The sequence below is a fragment of the Callithrix jacchus genome, chromosome 9 (genome assembly GCF_049354715.1).
Source record: "Callithrix jacchus isolate 240 chromosome 9, calJac240_pri, whole genome shotgun sequence".
NCBI classification, from domain to species: domain Eukaryota; kingdom Metazoa; phylum Chordata; class Mammalia; order Primates; family Cebidae; genus Callithrix; species Callithrix jacchus.
In genome coordinates, this window is record NC_133510.1 from 44,668,626 (window position 1) to 44,689,116 (window position 20,491).

Here is a 20,491-nt window from a genome sequence, read left to right on the forward strand (position 1 = left end):
CATGTTTATTTAAATCTCTTCATGTGGGAACTCCCATGACATTGACACTTTGGAAAATAGCCAGTTATTTTGAAGGATATCCCTTAATGTGGATTGTCTGATTTTTCCTCATGATTAGATACAGTTATGCATCTTTGGCAGAAACATAACAGAAGTCATACTATGTTTGTCTCATTGCTTCCTATTAGTTGGTGCACAATTTTGATTTGTCCCATAACTGATGATGTTCACTTTGATCAATTGATTGAAGTTGTATCTGCTAGGCTTCTCTAATTTTCTCTTTGTGATTCCCTTGTAATTGTTAAGTATTTCGTGGAGCAGTTATGTGAAACTAAGTAAATATCCCATTCTTCTTCAAACTTTCAACTTGTTCATTTATTACATTTATTTTTATCAGTATGGGTTTGTAGGTATTCATTTTATTCAATAGGCTACAAAGAGTTCTATTATTATTTATTTTCATTTCCAGATTGTCTCAGATTTGGCCAGTGGAGTTCCTTGAAGCTAGGAAGGAACTAGCTAGATTATCTGTCCTCTAACATTCTCCCACCATTCTTTGAGTAATTCTCATACAATAAAATGTTCCAGACTCATCTTGTACTCTTCTTGCTTCAGCTCTAGAATCAGCAATTTTTCAAGAAGCCCCATTTCCATTTGGTGGGGAATGGTATTTAGGAGCAAAGTTCTGAGACCTGAGTGTGCTGATTGCTTTGGAGTGTTGCCCCCATAGGCCCTCTAAATAGACAAAGCTAGGGAATATATGTATGTGTGTGTGTGTGTGCATGTATACATTTATTTAATAGTAATATAAAATACCACTCAAAACATGAGTTCATCTGAATTTCTAACAATGACCACATGACAAATGGTACAATTAACTACACAGAGAAATTTTAGGTAGTTTTGCTGCTATTGTCACAAGGTCTCGTTTAAGAAGACAAATTTGCTTCTCTGTGAATTTTGAGACTTAATTTTCTTGTTAAGATTCTTATAAGCAAATGATAGTAGCAAAGTATAAGACTTTGGAAAATGACAGTGAATAAGAAAAGTCACTTAAGAGTGTTAAGAAAGAGGGGGACAAAGAAGAGGGGAAAATAGAAGAGATAGCAAAGAGGAAAAGGAAAAGAGTGGAAATACGAGACAAGGTAAATAGCAAAATGAAGGGACAGAGGGACTGGAGAGAGGAAGAACTGAGATGAATACTAATAAACATATATACAGAGAAGACTGACAGAGTGGAAGAAGAGAGGAAGTTTGAATGGGGGGGAGGGAGTTAGGGCAGAGCAGGAGGGAAGGGGGCAGGAGCAGGAGAAATAATAGATGGAACAAGAGGAGAAGCAGAGAGGAGAAGGAATAGATGTGGGAGAAACAGTAGGAAGGAATATGTATGGGAAAGAGGGCGAAATAGTGTGGGGAAAGAGGGCGAAATAGTGTGGGGAAAGAAAGAAGAAAAGAAGCAGAACAATGCAGATATATAGACACACTACAAAATGAGGAGACATTTAAAGGAAAGGAAGTATTATGGGGATTGGAGAGTACAGCGGAGAAGGGAGGAGAAATAGAGAAAGATAGGGACAGAGAGAAAAAAGGAGGACGGAGGAGGTGTGGGGATGAAGCAGAGGAGGAAAAAGTGGCTATGTACAGAGATAGGGAAATGTGGTGGAAAGTTGGAAAGATTGTGGAGGAAGAGAGAAAGGCTGTAAAACAAAGGGGGAATTGGAAGAGTAGAGCAGAATAGAATCAGGAGGAAAACCAAAGAGAAGGTGAGAAAGATCTAGAGAACAGAGAAGAGAAAAAGGGGAGACTGGGAGAGGTGTGAATCATAAAGGACACAGAGAAAGGAGAGCAAAGATGGGCAGAGGGAAAAATAGTGTGTGGATTAAGGGATGTATTTTTGCATACCATTTGCAGTCTTCTATGTTTGTTTCTATCATGCTGTTCTTTAACTTACAGAATGATGAAAAGATGAATGACGTAATGAATCTAGCCCACGCGTTTCTGCAGAATTTCTGTCGTGGAAATCCACAGAATCAAGTTCTTCTTCATAAACATCTGAATTTGTTTTTAACTCCAGGTGTAAGTATTTTAGCTTTATTAGAAATATTTCTAATAAAGTGTGCATCAAACTTGTCTTAGTAGCATTCATGAATAGAGTTTTCTTAAACTTCATTGCTTTATTTTTTTCCTTGTGAAAATTCTCTCCCCCAAAGTGAGTATTTTTTATTTCCATTAAGAAAACTTTTTTTTTTTTTTTTGAGAGGGAGTTTCGCTCTTGTTACCCAGGCTGGAGTGCAATGGTGCGATCTCGGCTCACCGCAACCTCCGCCTCCTGGGTTCAGGCAATTCTCCTGCCTCAGCCTCCTGAGTAGCTGGGATTACAGGCACGCGCCACCATGCCCAGCTAATTTTTTGTATATTTTTTAGTAGAGACGGGGTTTCACCATGTTGACCAGGATGGTCTCGATCTGTTGACCTCGTGATCCACCCGCCTCGGCCTCCCAAAGTGCTGGGATTACAGGCGTGAGCCACCGCGCCCAGCCCCCATTAAGAAAACTTTTAAAGAAACTTGAAAAATTGCACAAGTTTTGCATGCAAATGACAACGTCTTTTTTATGTGTATAGTTAAATGTTGGGGAAAAGATGTGGTAGAACAAAGAACTAACTCACAATGCCGTAAATAAGGTAAATATGGAAAACTCAGAGGTGGAGTTTGCCCTTGTCTGTAAAATGTGTTTGAGTAGATTTTATGGAAGACCTAACTTTGAATTCATAATTAATCTCAAGAATACTGTTGCCAATATGTTGCAGTTTATGATAATGAGCTCCTTTCTCCAACTAAATTCCTCTGTGAGCTCAGTTTTCTTTTAATGGTTAATGATCTCATTGCATTTTTTGGAAGACTTGCACAGAAAATTTGCTGTGGCTTCGTATAAAATATAAAACTGATCACACGCAGGGCAATTAGTCTAAGTACTGTAGAATAGAAAATTGATCTTGTCAGAATTACAAGGGCACGTTCCTCTGTGTTTAGCTCCTTGAAGCAGAAACCATGAGGCACATCTTCATGAACAATTACCACCTGTGCAACGAAATTAGTGAGAGAGTTGTACAGCACTTTGTGCACTGCATTGAGACACATGGCCGCCACGTGGAGTACCTGAAGTTTTTGCAAACAATTGTAAAAGCAGATGGTAAATATGTGAAAAAATGCCAGGATATGGTAATGACAGAGGTATGTTCTCAGTTTGCCTTTTATCAGCTTTATATAAACAGTATGTTCAAATATGCATTTTCTATTAATTTAGAGTGAAAAAACCCCCAATGATATAGATTTGGAAAATTGTTTAGTTGTTTAGTTTAATAATGACTACTTAAGTGCAAATATACTTTGCTTTAATCTAGTGAAGCAACATATCTTAAGTTGGTTTTATGATTTTCGAAGTTTTTCTTTTTGACCCATAACAAATTTGTGTATTTTAAATAATGGGTAAAATCCTTTGAAATTTTATTGATTTTTTTGGAATGAAAGTGACAAAATTTTATATCTTTAAGTTTCCAATAATATAAGAAAGACAGACTGAACTGTGCTTTTCCAGTGCCTTTATTGCTGTGTTTCTGAAATATAGAATGGTTGTTCTGTACTGCTATTTGCAGAGAGCTTTCAAGAGAGTCAAACTAAGTAATAAAAACTACCCAACAGTAATTTATTACAACATATGGAAACTTACTATTTAAAGTAAGTTAAAAATTTCAGCAATTGAATAGATGAAGATACTTCATCTATTTATTTGCCTTTTTCATTTTTATGTTTGACATTGAGTGATATTTATGTAATGAGTAAGTTACGAGGAAGCAAGTATGATACATTAGAGAACTAGCAGCTTAAAGAGCCCATTGATTAAATCACTGCTCTGTGACCAAATGGTTCTCTAGTGGCCCATATAGATTAAGGGAGCTTCCACCCATGGCTACCAAACAGTTACATGGTAGATTTTTATTGGTTTCTGGGCATTTTCATATTGTATACCTTAACTTTGGGATTGGAGGAGATTTCCACATTGATTCAAGGAGTCCCTCCTGCCACTTAGAAATCTCGAAATTAATTTATCTTAAGGCGTTGAATTTTTAATTGTAAATTATTGTTATTAAACATTTTAAGAAACATTTTAAGCTTGTAAAATGTACCTTTTTCTAACCTGCATTTACCTCCACATTGACTCCTCATTGTCTGGAAATGTGGGAACTGACTGGATTTTGTGTTATGATCAGCAAGGAAAGAATTAGAATACGAAAGCAGCAAACAGTGAAGACATTCCTATGACACTGTTAGGTGAAGTGTTTCTATGCATAAAGAAGCAATCATAATATTATATTATGTTAATATACAATATATATTTTTGACACATATACATTCTCTTTCAACAAAACTTTCAAAGTAACCAACTAATTGGCTTATAGATGTAAATAATTTGTCACTTTAAAATATAATACATAGAGAAAAAATTGTATATCCTTAGTTATCCACCAAAATATCTCATACTGGGGTTAGAAAAATTGGTACTGATAATAGACAATAAGATATTATGGAGTTTGAGTAATAAAACTTCCACCTGAGGGAATTTTCTACTAAAATTATATAAACAAAGCATAAAAGAAAATTTATGTCCTAAAAGCCCCTACCTAGTCATACCTTTGTCTCGCTCATTTTCTGTGTGTGTGTGTATGTATGTGTGTGTGTGTGTGTGTGTCTGTCTGTGTGTCTTAGTTTTCTGCTTATTTCTGTGATCTCTGCTTTTGCTTTAATTCTCTAATGATGCATGGAATTTTCTAGACTTTTATAGAGCTGAAATTAACTCAATGCACTTGCTTACTTATATAGTCACTATTGCAGTGGGTGGGATATTTTATTCTTCTCTAGTAAAATTATAAGATTTCTTGTGCTTTGGCCATGGAGTCTTCCAAAAAAAAGTAGAGAACAATTTACTGTCATCTATGTTGTTTCATTCTTGCCCCATCTATTGCTTCCATATCACCCCAACTGATTTTGATAGTGTCCATCAACTGGTTTCTTGGCATGGAACCATAACCGTTTCACCACCCTACCTTAGCATAGCTCTGCTTTTGTCATATTACATATGTCTTTACAGAGAGATACACATGTTTCCAGATATATGAAGCCTTTGAAAATAACTGCAAGAATGAATATTTGGACTGCTATGTAGACTCTCTTATTGTCATTTCAGTTGATAAATGGGGGTGAAGATGTGCTGATATTTTACAATGATAGAGCATCATTTCCAATCCTTCTCCACATGATGTGTTCAGAGAGAGACCGAGGGGATGAGAGTGGCCCCTTAGCCTACCACATCACCCTGGTGGAGTTGCTGGCAGCGTGCACAGAGGGGAAAAATGTCTACACTGAAATCAAGTGTAATTCCCTTCTGCCACTGGACGACATAGTGAGAGTGGTGACCCACGATGACTGCATCCCTGAGGTAAGCCTGGCAAAAGCTTAGGAGCTCTAGGAGAATCATTGTTAATTTTTAAAGTTTAAGTGCCAGAAGTCCCCCATACTAATATTTATAATGAGATCATGTATTTAGTCAAGGAATTGTATTTAACTATATAATTTGGAAAATGTAAAAGAGCATAAAATGTCTACTTTTTAATAAGAAGATCTATAAGAAGTCCTGAAAGATGATAAACTTTTTTTTTTTTTGAGACAGAGTTTCACTCTGCTGCCCAAGCTGGAATGCAATGGCATGATCTTGCCTCACTGCAACCTCTGCCTCCTGGGTTCAAGCGATTCTCCTGCCTCAGCCTCCTGAGTAGCTGGGATTACAGGCATGCACCTCACACCCAGCTAATATTTGTATTTTTAGTAAAGACAGGATTTCACTGTTTCATGTTGGCCAGGCTGGTCTCAAACTCCTGACCTCAGGTGATCCACCCACCTTGGCCTCCCAAAGTGCTGGGATTATAGGTGTGAACCACTGAGCCTGGCCAATAAGAAATTTTTAAGAGCTATAGCTACTGCTAGTTTAGTGTAGGCCACTAGACAGCTCTCTTAAATTCTAAACATGTCAAGGTGATCAAACTGAAAGGTTTACTTGAACCTTTAGTATGTTCTTGAGAATAAACGGGTGCTTCATAAATGATTCATAGTCATTGACTGACTGGAGAGGCTAGGATAGTGCTGCAGGACCACGTAATAGACTCTGCAGGTTTACCAGGCTTTATGGAATGATGCATTCATGAAAATATGCACACACAGTTTGCTTTATTCCCACATCATTTACCCTCTGTCCTAGTTTGGCTCTGATGATAGAAAAAAGTCTCAGTAGCAGCTGGTTGTCTGCCAATAAGTTTCTATTAATGAGGCTTCCAGGAATGTACAGTGCAATAATTTCTTTCTTTTCTACTGTTGTATGTTGTTGCAAAGCATATAAATGTGTGATACACTGAAAAAGATATAAACCCAAACATTTAAAATCACAGTAACTTAAAAAGGTATCAGATAAGGTTAACTTCCCTACTTTTAGGTAATCCTGTGTAGTGATGGACTTAAAAGCATATTTTTGTGAAATTTTATGGAATTGTTGACATGTCAATCCAAGGATACTTCATGCCTTGATTGGTTTGAAATAAGATGACAAAGAAGGGAAGTCTAGTCTAATGATGAAGTCCCTGGGCTCTTTCCTTCCTCAAAGCCTGATTCTGGGTATATTTCTTCCAACATGTAGTTCCCTCTGACTCTATCACTCTTACCTCTTACATTTATCTAAGTAACTCCTTTTCATCTTTAGATCTTAATTTAAGCCTTACTTCTCCAGGGAAGACTTCCTTGGCCTTCCTTAGTACAGTCTGTAAGAATATATAGTTTGAAATTTGACATGTCCATCTTGTTAGTAGGAAAAGACCTGTAACCCTCATGCCCATACCCAAGATTGTAAGTTCTGAGAGTAGCCATACTTGGATCTGTTTCTCTTCACTGTTATATTGTTTGATCCAGAGCCTACATCAATAAATAAGTATTGAATGAATACACAAATGAATTAAAGAAGGAATCAGGATCCTGGATACATTACATTCTAGTGTGTGACTGACTTCAATAGATTACTTAACTTTTTAATTTCAATTCCTTCAATTTGCTATCATCTATATTATTTCATTCTTGCCCCATCTGCTGCTTCCATATCGCCCCAACTGGTTTTGATAGCATTCATAACTGGATCCTTGGCATGGGACCATAATCTTTTCACCACCCTCTCCCAGCACAGCTCTGTTTTTGCCATATTATATAGGTTTTTCCAAAAAGATACACGTTTCCAGATATATTAAGCCTTTAGAAATAACTGCAAGGATGAATGTTTGGACTGCTGTGTAGACTCTCTTATTATCATTTGTGTATTCATTCAGTTTTAAGGTGGAATAATTATTGTATGTACCTGATAGGATTGTTGGAGGATTAAATTAAATAATTCATACAAAATGCTGATGGTATTTGGCACATAGGAAACACTGAGTCAATTTTAGCTACTGCGAGGATAGGCGTGAGAATGCACTGAGTGGCCCACGTCTCTGTACCCTGTGGCCATCCTTGACATGCACTCTCCCATTGATGGTTTGTTCAGGCTCAGTGAAGTACAGAGAAGCATGAAGGGTATGAAAGCTCTCCTAAATTTTTTATGGTTTCAATTTGGATTCCATAAGTCCCCTTAAATTGTTCACATGATTTTTTGTGTACATACATTTTTTCAGATTTATAGATTCATCAGATTTTCATAATGAAGGAAACAAAAAAATACAAAACAAACATCACTGTTCTATGTGTTTTAGAAATGGTGTATGTTAATGATATTTGTCCCAATCCTTTATGAGGAATTTCACTAATTCCAGAAAGGAATTTTACTACATTTATATCTTAATATACATTTTGGGGAGTAAACTATGAGCTTATTTCTTCTCAGAAAAAGTAATTTAAATATTTTCGAATGGCAATGAAGTATTTTCTTGGTCAACATATTTAAATGTTTTATTAGGACTCTCTTGGTTACAAGTGACAGAAACCTAATATAAACCAGTTTAAACAAAAAAGGGAATTTTATTGGCCCCAATACTTAGGAGTTTGAAGTATGCTTATTCAGATGGATCCAGAGGTTCAAACAGTGTCAGAATTCATTCTATTTCTCATCCCTTTTTCCTTCATCTTTCTGCCTCATTCTCTTTTGAGTATATTTTGCCACATACCTGGAGAAAGATGGTTTCTTAAAGTTAAGGTTTACCTCATGTCAATTTAGCAATGAGATAAAAATGAAAGAGTTACTAAGAAGGAGGAAGAGGAGGAGGATAACGTATTTAGTCAAGTAATTGTATTTATATACATTGGAAAATTTAAAAGAGCATAAGAGGTCTACTTTTTAACAAGTTCTGTAAGAATTTGACAAAATTTTTTTTTTAAAAATTAAAAAATAACAAACTTTTAAGAACTATAGCCACTGCTAGTTTAGTGGAAGCTACTACACAGCTCTTTTAAATTCTAAACATGGCAGTGTTATCAAACTGAAAGGTTTACTTGAACCTGAAGTATGTCCTTTTTTTTTTGAGACAGAGTCTCACTCTGTTGCTCAGGCTGGAGTGTAATGGTGTGACCTTGGCTCACTGCAACCTGCATCTCCTGGGTTCAAGCGATTCTCCTGCTTCAGCCTCCTGAGTAGCTAGGTCTACAGGTGTGTACCACCACGCCTGGCTGATTTTTCTTTGTATCTTTAGTAGAGACAGGGTTTTACTTTGTTGGCCAAGATGGTCTCGATATCCTGACTTCATGATCTGCCCACCTTGGCCTCCCAAAGAGCTGGGATTACAGGGGTGAGCCACTGAGCCTGGCCCTTAAGTATGTTATTGAGCATAAACCAGGTCCTCAAGATAGGAACAGAATTGGAGGGGAGGGAGGGAGAGAGGAAGAAGAAAGGGAAAGTGAGAGGAAGAAGGGGTTGCTTTGGACACCTAGTGTCTCCAATATGATAGGCTTGTTTTGCATAAAGTTCTGTCTCACAGCAATTGTTGGGCCCAGGGGGATGGAGTACTAGGCCCCACGTTTTCACAACTAGGTCAGTGGACTCTTAGCAAAAGAAGAGAAATGGAAATACTTTCTGGTTAGACAAAAAATATGCTTTGATCTACCATAAAAGCTAACAGATTTTATGTTAATCTTTCATAATTAATATTGGAAAGTCAGCAATAAAGAAAACTAACTTTCTTTTGTATTTGACACTTGCACAGGTTAAAATCGCTTATGTGAACTTTGTTAATCACTGTTATGTTGACACTGAAGTGGAAATGAAAGAAATCTATACAAGTAACCACATTTGGAAATTATTTGAAAACTTCTTGGTGGATATGGCAAGGGTAAGTTAGATTTTGACCATTGAAGACCATCAATAGATATTTTGACTAATAGCATTAAGCATCTGGATGAAAACTTGCAGTTAAATCCACTACCTTTTGATTTAATGCATTCATAAAGTTGTGAATAAATTTCAGAAGATTGTGAATGAGATTTAATTAGTTAATATATACACAAAATACCTAGTACATTGTAGATAGCAGCAGGTAAAGTGTTCATTTTTACCTTTATGAGTGACTGTATTTGTCGGTTATTAAATGGAATCTTAGTGGCTTTCCTATATTGGTTAGAGAATATACTTGGCAGAGGTCAATTTGCATTTAATCTCTTACTCTAAGTGGAATTACAAAGCACAGATAAAGAGACCTGAAGAGGTCTTGACTACTGCTTTTAGGCAAATAGGTACTTGACTACCAGCTGAGGACTTAGCCTTTCCCCCTGTTGCCTATTCAGAATCTTCTTTGGAAGTGTGCTCTAGTAATTTAATCATCTGGCATTTTCACTCATGTCCACCAAATTATATTCTGCTTGTTACTGTTTTTTTTGTTGGGGGCTGTTGTGGAGGACATATGGAGCTGATTGGCATTTTCTAGATACTGCCTGGCATATGTTTTTGCTGTGTTAATATTGAGTAAATGAATGAATGAAGAAAGAAAAGATGGATGGAATCTCTTTGATAGGCAACACAATTTTATTTAGCACATCTTAGCCTTTTTTTGCATACTGAATTATCGTAACAGCCAGGGTCTAAAAAATCTCTAACTGATGTTCGCTAAAGAAGATGGTGTATAGCTAACTTCTTAGACCTATTATGTATGATGGTGGCCTGTCTTAGCCCCTTTGGCCTTCTAACATTCCTGAGCACTGGTAGCTTTGTATAGGCCTCATATAGATGTATTTGGAGGAGAAAGATTAGTGAAGTCCATATTTTTATTATCTTAATTACAAGAATGGATGTTGTTATCTGTTAGCTCACTGCCTTTCTACAGCTTTTTCTGAAAGGAGGGATGCAAGGTACAGCCTTCCTTTCACTGCCCATAGACTCAGACATGTGAGAGCACCTTGGATAATACAATGAATCATGTGTTATTCAAGAGCATGAACTTTTTTTATTTAGCCAAGGTTTCCAGGTGAAATGCACTTATTTTACCTTTGGTGTGGGGTAGTGTGGTAAAGTGAGATAGTTCTTGTTTCACTTCATTTCCATACAGCTAAAAGCCACTTAACGCCTATCTCAGGTACATATGCACCTATAGAGAAATTGTCCTGTTCTGTGCAGCATAAAACATAGCACTCATATGTGTCCCCATTGACCTTGTGAACACCTTAATTCTGACCAGCTATAGTATCTCCAGAGACCTTGAGTTAAGGAGTGACTTACATGCCGACGACTGAGCTTTAAAACTGCACGTGCAGGAGGATATTAAAGAGATTATAGATGGATTTGCAGAGTTGCACAGTGCTACTGACTAAAGATAATCCTGAAACAGATCAAGGTCACATTGTAGGCAGTATGAGCTATAAAGCTGAAAGGATTTTTATTTTTTAAACCAAAGAAAACCAATGATAACTTCTGTTGATTATGTCACCTGGAAAATAGTGTTTTCACTGAGGTATTTGCCAGGCAAAAGTGTACGGATTTATAGTTTTTGAAAAAAAATACACATACAGCAATGATTTTTGTTTTAACTATTACTTAATTAGATAATTAATGTTATTTATTATATTAAAGCTCTAGAGGAATTTCAAGATCTTCTTGATCTATTTCTTCTTTATATCTAGCCACAATAGCTTACCTTTTAAAAGGTTTTTAAAAGTATTTCCCTCTTGTTTATATTTTAAAACAGTAGCTCTCTAATCCCTTTACCAGGATTAACAAGGATCACCCTTCCTTTTTCAGGGAAGGATACAGAAATCTGACTTTTTCATATTTGGGATTTCTTTCTCTCCCCATGAAGAAAGATCAGAGTCTCTACAAACTTTCAAATTCAAGTTATAAAACTAAGTGTGGTTAAATGTGTAGAATGTGGCCTTCTAGGTAAATTTTTAGTTCAGTTGAGCAGTTTTTAAGCTTTAGTGAGCATCAGGCTTAGCTGGAACGCTTGGTAAAATACAGATTGCTGGGTCCTATTCCCAGAGCTTCTGATTTCCATACATGTGAAACTTGGAATTTTTTTGGCTTCTTTTTTTTTAATTGCATGTTGGGCTCTGGGGTACATGTGTACATCCTGCATCCTGCAGGATTGTTGCATAGGTACATACATGCCATGGTGGTTTGCTGTCTCCATCCCTCCACTGCCCCATCACTTACATCAGGCATTTCTCCTGGCCCTCCACATCCTCCCTGCCCCTCTGTTGTCCCTTCCCTCCCCTCCCCTGCCTTCTACTCCCCCCCCCAGTGAGTGTCATTCTCTTCCCTGTGCCCAAGTGTTCTCATTGTTCATCACCCACCTATGAGTGAAAATGTGGTGTTTGGTTTTCTGTTCTTGTGTCAGTTTGCTGAGAATGATGGTTTCTAGATTCATCCATGTCTCAACAAAGGACACAAAGTCATCGTTTTTTATGGCTGCATAGTATTCCATGGTGTATATGTGCCACATTTTCTTTGTCCAGTCTATCATTGATGGGCATTTAGGTTGGTTCCAGGTCTTTGCTATCGTGAACAGGGCTACAATGAACATACGTGTGCATGTATCTTTATAATAGAGAGATTTATAATCCTTGGGTATATACCCAGTAATGGGATTGTTGGGTCAAATGGAATTTCTATTTCTAGATCCTTGAGGAATTGCCACACTGTCTTCCATAATAGTTGAACTAATTTACACTCCTACCAATAGTGTAAAAGTGTTCCCTTTTCCTCCACATCCTCTCCAGCAAATGTTGTCTCCAGATTTTTTAATGATTGCCGTTCTCACAGGCATAAGATGGTATCTCAATGTGGTTTTGATTTGCATTTCTCTAATGACCAATGATGATGAGCATTTTTACATATGTTTGTTGGCTGTATATGTGTCTTCTTTTGAAAAGTGTTCATATCTTTTGCCCACTTTTTAATGCGTTTGTTTGTTTTTTTCTTGCAAATCTGCTTTAGCTCTTTGTAGATTCTGGATATTAGCTCTTGGTCAGATGGATAGATTGCAAACATTTTTTCCCATTCTGTTGGTTGCCAGTTCACTCTAATGATTGTTTCTTTTGTTGTGCAGAAGCTCTTAAGTTTAATTAGATCTCATTTGTCTATTTTGGATTTTGTTGCTGTTGCTTTCGGTGTTTTAGTCATGAAGTCCTTGCCTGTGCCTTTGTCCTGGTTGGTGTTGCCTAGGTTTTCTTCCAGGGTTTTTAGGTGAGACTTGGCATTTTTAACAAATTCTTAGGTGATGCTGCAGTTGCTGGTCCCGGGACCATACTTTGAGAATCACTGTAGTAGAGCATTGTAGCTAAAAGTAGGGATTTCAAAAGATTTAGCCAGACCAGAGTTCAAGTCTAGACTCTGCCTCTCAGCAGCTCATTTTATCTTGGGCAAGGTTCTTAAACCCTCTGGACCTTGAGTTTTAAAATGAATACCATAAAAACACATTCCCCTAGGGTTAGTGGGAGAATCCAATGAGATAATGCATATAAAATTCTTAGCACGTATTAGCATCAGTAAGAGAGTTAGTAACATCATCCATATCACTGTCTCCAGTATTATTACAAGGTTATATGTAGCTTTTTAAATAGTTTCAAGAAACTTCTCCAAGACCTACACCAAATAATTGAGGATAATCAGACCATTCAGCACAGGCAAAAACTAGAAATTATGTTCATAAAGGTGGACATTCACAACAGTAGTTCACATGAATAGCCCTGTATGAGATAAACCAAATCCAGAAGTTCCAACAAAGTATGGCATCCTGGAAGAACTGATTTACATCCATGAGAAATGATGAAGGCAATCTGGAGGATAGGAATTGATAAGTTGAACCTAAAGAATCATAGCATCTAAGGGTTGGAAGAAACTAGTAATCAAATTTATATCCAATTCATAATCTTCAGCACATACTCAAATATCTGATTCATATTGATCTTACCACTTTTTTCTTTTTCTTTTTAATTTTTGTGGATAAATAGTAGTTGTATATATTTACGGGGTACAGGAGATATTTTGATGCAGCCATTAATGTGTAATGAACACATCAAGTAAATGGAATATCCATCATCTGAAACATTTATCCCTTTTTTCTGTTACAAACAATCCAATTCTATTTCTTTAGTTATTTAAAAATGTACAAGAAATTATTGTTGACTGTAGTCACCCTGTTGTGCTATCAAATATTGATTTTATTCATTATTTTCAACTATATATTTGTATCCATTAATCATCCCCACTTTCCCTCTGCCCCACTACCCTTCCTAGCCTCTTGTAACCATCCTTTTATTCTCTATCTCCATGAATTTCATTGTTTTTTTAGTGCCCACAAATAAGTGAAAACATGCAAAATTTGTCTTTCTGTGCCTGGCTTATTTCACTTAACATAATAACCTCCTGTTCCTTCCAAGTTGTTGCAGATGACTGGATCTCATTCTTTTTTATGGTCTCATAGTATTCTATTGTGTATAAGTAACACTTTTTTTTTTTTTGAGATGGAGTCTCGTTCTGTCCCCAGGCTGGAGTGCAGTGGCGCAATCTCAGCTCACTGCAATCTCCTTGTCCCAGGTTCAAGTGATTTTCCCGCCTCAGCCTCCCAAGTAGCTGAGACTGCGGGCATGCATTGCCTACCTAATTTTTATATTTTTAGTAGAGAGAAGGGCTTTCACCATGTTGGCCAGGATGGTCTCAATCTCTTGACCTTGTGATTCAGCCGTTCAGCCTCCCAAAGTGTTGGGATTACAGGCAAGAGCCACCGCGCCTGGCTGGTCATGTTTTCTTTATTCATTCATCTGTTGATGGGCACTTAGGTTGCCTCCAAATTTTGGCTGTTATGAACCATGCTGCAACAAACATGAGTGCAGATATCTCTTCAATGTACAATTTCCTTTTTTCTCGGAATATATCCAGAAGTGGGATTGCTGGATCATATGGTGGCTTTATTTTTGGTGGCTTTTTTTTTTTGAGATGGAGTCTGGCTCTGTCACCCAGGCTGGAGTGCAGTGGCATGATCTCAGCTCACTACAACCTCTTTCTCCGGAGTTCAAGCATCTCCCATCTCAACCTCCTGAGTAGCTGGGACTACAGGCATGCACCACTATGCCTGATTCTTGTGTGTTTTTTTTAGTAGAGACAGGGTTTCTCCATGTCAGCCAGGCTGGTCTCGAACTCCTGATCTCATGTGATCCACCGTCTCAGCCTCCCAAAGTGTGAGGATTACAGGTGTGAGCCTTCATGTCTGGTTATTTTTAGTTTTTTGAGGAACCTCCAAAATGTTCTCCCTAGTGATTGTACTAATTTACATTCCCACCAACAATGTATGAGGGTTTCCATTTCTCCACATGCACGCCAACATTTGTTATTGCCTCTCTTTTGGATAAAAGCCATAACTGGGGTGAGATAATATCTCATTGTACTTTCAATTTGTATTTCTCTGGAGCTCAATGATATTGAGCACCTTTTCATGTACCTGTTTGCCATTTGTATGTCTTCTTTTGATAAATGTCTATTCAGATATTTTGCCCATTTTAAAATAAGATTATTTGATTTTTTCCTATAGACTTGTTTGAACACCTTATAGATTCTGGTTATTAATTCCTTGTCACATGGATAGTTTGCAAATATTTTCTCTCATTCTGTGGATTATCTCTTCACTTTGTTGATTGTTTCCTTCCCTGCACAGAGGCTTTGTGCGTTTTTTTTGTTTGTTTGTTTTTGTTTTGTTTTTTGAGATGGAGTCTTGCTCTGTCACCCAGGCTGGAGTGCAGTGGTGTGACCTACAATCCCTGCCTTCTGAGTTCCAGTGATTCTTCCATCTCAGGCTCCTGAGTAGCTGGGACTACTGCCCGCCACCACTCCTGTCTAAGTTTTGTATTTTTAGTAGAGATGGGGTTTCACCATTTTGGCCAAGCTGGCCTTGAACTCTTGACTTCAAGTGATTTTCCTGCCTCAGCCTCTCCAAGTGCTGGGATTATAGGTGTGAGCCACTGCACTTGACTTGAAGCCTTTTAACTTAATGTCATCCCATTTGTTGATTTTTGATTTGGTTGCCTGTTCTTGTTGGGTGTTACTCTAGAAAGTTTGTCCAGACCAATATCCTAGAGAGTTTCCCTGATGCTTTCTTGTAGTCATTTCAAGGTTTGAGATCTTAGATTTAAGTCTTTAATCCATTTTGATTTGATTTTTGTATATTATGAGAGATAAGGATATAGTTTCCATTCTTCTGCTTATGGATATTCAGTTTTCCCAGCACAACTTATTGAAGAGACTACCTTTTTCCCAGTATGTACTTTTAGCACCTTTGTGGAAAATGGGTTCGTTGTAGGTGCATGGATTTGTTTTTGAGTCCTCTATTCTGTTCCAGTGTTCTATGTGTCTTTTTATGCCAGAACCATGCTGTTTTGGTTACTCTAGTTCTGTAGTATACTTTGAAGTCAGGTTCTATGATTCTTTCAGTTTTGTTCTTTGTGCTTAGGATAGTTTTGGCTATTCTGGGTCTTTTATGGGTCCACATTAATTTTAGGATTTTTTTTTCTATTTCTGTGAAGAATGTCATTGGTATTTTGATGAAGATTGCATAGAATCTGTAGATTGCTTTTGGTGGCACCAATATTGATTCTTTCAATCCATGAACATGGAAGATCTTTCTGTTATTTTGGTAACCTCTTCAATTTCTCACCAGTGTTTTACAGTTGTCATTTAGAGATTTTTCTCCTTTGGTTATTTCCTAAGTATTTAATTTTATTTGTGACTATTGTGAATGAGATTACTTTTATTTCTTTTTCAGATTGTTCATGGTTGGCATCTAGAAATTCTCCTGTGATTTTTGTATGTTGATTTAGTACCTTGCAACTTTACTGAATTTGTTTAACAGTTCTAATAGTTCTTGGTGGGGTTTTCAGGATTTTCCAATATAAGATTATATCATCTGCAAACAAGGATAATTTGACTTCTTCCTTCCTAATTTGGATGCCCTGTGTTTCTTTCTCTTTTCTGATTACTGTAGCTAGGACCTCAGTACTGTGTTGAATAACAGAGGTGAAAGAGCACATCCTTGTTTGTTCCAGATCTTAGAGGAAACCCTTTCATTTTTTCCCCTAGTTATTATTGATCTGATTATTTTTTGAGGCAACTGATTTCATTATTACACTAAATAGTTTAATTATTATCCCTGAATATTTATGTTAAAATGATACTATTTTCAGAGATAAATTGGTTTTATTACTGTATGACTTTAATTGTTAAGAATACTTATGTTGAGTCAAATTTTTCCTTATTATGATTTTTGCCTAGTTATTCCATCTGCAGCAACACAAAATGATTCAGTTAAGCAAAGATGTGTTTACTATAAACACTTCCTCACTATTCTTGCTACTGACCTATTTTGAAATCACAAAATTATATAACTTAAAGAAAATTAAGATTGTCTCAGTTGGTCTCATAATTTTGCCTTTGGGTTCTACAGAGAGAATTTTCTGGGTGACTCTCCTAGCTAGGTATAGAGTGGGAGGGCTGCTGTAGCATCATCCAGTGCCTTTCCCCAAGAGCTGGTCAAATATTTTATGATAGCCTTCATGTTTCCCAAAATTTTCTCCATTCCTTCAGTGATTCCTCTTCTGATAGAGTTTCTGGGATTCTAGTTTTAACCTACTTTTGAGATCTCTCTAGTTTCTGTGTTTTGTTGAAAGGTATGACATTCAGGATAGAACCCAGTACTTCAGGCAGCAGATGACCCAGCACACTTTATTTTAGTAGACATTTGGAGAACAATATTTTATAAAATACACATGAAATAGTAATGAAATTACTAATAGTAATGAAATTGGCACTCATACCACCTTCCACCATTCTTCTTGTGTTTTTCTGGAGTCATCACAACCAGGGTCTTTTTGTCTGCCATTGAGTGAAGCTGTCTAAAGTCACCTTTTTAATATTTTTCATTTTCCTATTGACATTTCCTTGCCTCTTACTTGTTAAGACCCATACAAGAAAATCTTTCCCAAAAGATTATTTTTAATAAACTGGTGCTAGATTGTTTCACATTCTTATTCCATTCTAATATCCTGACAGAGGCAGCATCCATGTCCTGTAAGTACACCAGATCTAGGCAGGCAGATTAGACCCATGAAAAGTTGTTACACTGTCTTTCAGAGCATTTAATGACAGCTCACTTTGATCTATGTTCCAGTGCAGCTAAAACTAATGTTTGTAGGGCAGAAAAGCTTTTCTTTGGCTTTATAACTGATTGTTGTTGTATAGTCAGGGGATTTGAGTCATTATGAGGAGGCACATAAAGGGGGTAGACTGTGATCAATGTTAGCCTCAGACTATATTTTTTCTTTGAAGATGTTTCTAATTTTGCCATTAATGTCAGGATCCTGTAAGGACCGATAGTACTCTAAGTGATGTGCTGGCAGAATGAAATTAGACCAAGAAATAATTTAGGAGGCTCACCTAACTCTCTGGCATGTCAGTGTCCCATCGGTCACTGGTTAACAAGACAAACTGGTATATTTCACTTTCAGATAGATAACTTGATCCCATTTTTGATATAATTGGTTTTATTATTATACAACTTTAATTGTTAATTACTCTTATATTGAATCAAACTTTTACTTAAGATTTTTCATCCTTTAACTTACCAAATAAATATGTAGGAGGTTGGAGTAAAGATATAATTTATATGTACTTTGAAATACACTTTTCTAGTTTCTTAATTTGATGATATAAGTTGATTTAAAAATATGATTTTCTTGACTTTCTTAAGTTAAATGAGCTATCAAAACAATCTCACTTGAGAGGGCTCATTTCATATGGTCTTTTAACTAACATTGCAGGGAAGTGAAGAAGTATAAAGTATTCTATAACTTATATAAGGAATTACAAAGTATTCTGTAACTTATATAAGGCTTATACAGGACTTCTTCCCTTGGACTACCAGATGTCAGTTCCAGTCTATTTTTCCACCCACTTCACTGTCCACTCTTTAGTCTCTTGTTTGTTTTCTCTGCCTGTTCCCAACTTCTAAATCTTGTAGTGTGCCAGGCTCAAACCTTGAAATGGATGCCTTCTCTGTCTGTAGTCACTGCTTACTAATCTCTTCTACTCTCATAACTTTTTACCCTTCTCCTGATGTCTTGTTTCACATATTCAACTGTCTACATGACAGCTCCACTTGGCTGTCTAACCTCAAACTCTTTATTCATTCCCATGCCCGACTCTAAAATAATCCCTTTCAAGACTATGGCATCTCTATAAATGACAATTCTATTACTCACTCTTGGTGTTCAGGCAAACCATTTTGGTGTCATCTGTAAATCTTATTTCCTTCTACCCAAAATCCAGTCCTTCCACAAATTCTGCAATTTCTAACCATAAAATATTCCAAATTTGACTACTCCTGAATATTCCCATCACAACTACCCTACCCTAAGGTACCATTCCCTCTCATTTGGTTTATTGCAATACCTTCATAACCTGTTTCCAAGCTTCCACTCTTGTCCCTCTCTCCATCTATTCTTTATCTAGCAGCCATCATGATTGAAGGAGAGGGAAGAGGAGGTGGAGGAGATGGAGAAGGGGCTGAAGGGGAAAGAGAGGGAGAAGAAGAAGGAGAAGATGATTATCACTCCTCTACTCAGATTCCTCAAGTGACTTCCTTTCTTGCTCACAGTAAAACCCCTGTGTGACTCAGCCTCCGCCCTATGATCACCCTTTTTCCCCTTGTCATCTTATTCTCCCACTAGCCAGCTCTCTCTTCCATGCTGTAGCGTCCTTGCTGCTCTTTGGATATGCTGAACACATTTCTATCTCAGCACCTGTACATTTTCCTGGGATGTTGGACTCCCCACTATCTGCATAACTTCTTCCTTCTTTTCTTTTAGGTTCTTCCTTCAAAGTGACCCCTTCAGAGAGGGCATCACTGACCACCCTATATAAAGAAAACAGCCTCTTTTCTCTATCCTCTGTACAATTGCTTCATTTTTCTCCATAGAACTTATTACCACCTGACATTTAAAAATATATTTATTTGTAGTTGTTTCAGTAGAAGTAAATGAAAGACAGGAATTTTGTTTCTGTTCACTGCTGCATACCTGACCTAGAACAATGTCTCAAACATAATAGATACTCAGTAAATATTTGTTAAATAAATAAATATCATATGAAGCTAAAAATATTTAAAAAGTGGATTTGAAAACAAAGAAAGTGTGGTCTGAGCATAGAATTAAGTAGTCATATCAATGAAATGAAATGAATAGCCAGAAATAGACTTTTACATATATAAGATATTGATATATAATAAAGAAATTATCACCTATTAATGGAAAGGGATTGGATATTTCCAGGAATTGGTGAACTTTTTCTGTAAATAGCAAAATAGTAAATATTTCAACTCTATAGACTACTATTTCCACTATTATGACAATTACTATAGAGAAAGCAGTCCTAGACCATATAAACATGAATGGATATGGCTAGGTTTGATGCATGTGCTGTACTTTGCCTACCCTTGTATTATTAGTAATAGAAACTCCATGAGAATAGTGGTTTTTTACATATTTTGTTCACTGATGGATCTCAAGTATGTAGAATATTCTTGGCATGGAACGGGCACTCAATAAAAATTGTCAATTTGAAGTAAAAATGACTATTGATGACACTGGCTATTTGGGGTTAAAATTAACTCACATAATAGCAATAATTGAAATGGATTTCATAGCTAAATAGAAAAAAAGTGAAGCAGTAAAAATAGATGGAAATGTAGTAATATTTATCTGTCTTTAGATGAAAGCAATAGATGAAATTAGCTGGGGAAAATCATAGCCATTTCATTGTTTGAAAATTTAATACTCAAGTACATAAAAACATCATAAATAAAAACTAAAAATACTTCAAACTTGTAACTCCAGTGTTTTGGGAAGCCTACGTCAGGGGATTGCTTAAGTTCAGAAGTTCGA

General features: G+C 36.7%; 1 protein-coding gene across 8 annotated transcripts in view; it reads left to right on the top strand.

Annotated features, from left to right (window-relative positions):
- Positions 1 to 20,491, top strand: part of ITPR2 (inositol 1,4,5-trisphosphate receptor type 2) — a 529,604-nt gene that overhangs the window by 243,143 nt on the left and 265,970 nt on the right. For all 8 annotated transcript variants that reach the window (XR_013522736.1, XM_054238248.2, XM_078339073.1 and 5 more), the window contains 4 exons: positions 1,954 to 2,076; positions 3,032 to 3,232; positions 5,244 to 5,495; positions 9,283 to 9,408. Coding sequence is in view for 7 of the 8 variants with exons in the window: in XM_054238248.2 (XP_054094223.1) it covers positions 1,954 to 2,076; positions 3,032 to 3,232; positions 5,244 to 5,495; positions 9,283 to 9,408 (702 nt within the window). In the remaining variant the exon portion in view is untranslated. The remainder of the gene's footprint in view (positions 1 to 1,953; positions 2,077 to 3,031; positions 3,233 to 5,243; positions 5,496 to 9,282; positions 9,409 to 20,491) is intronic.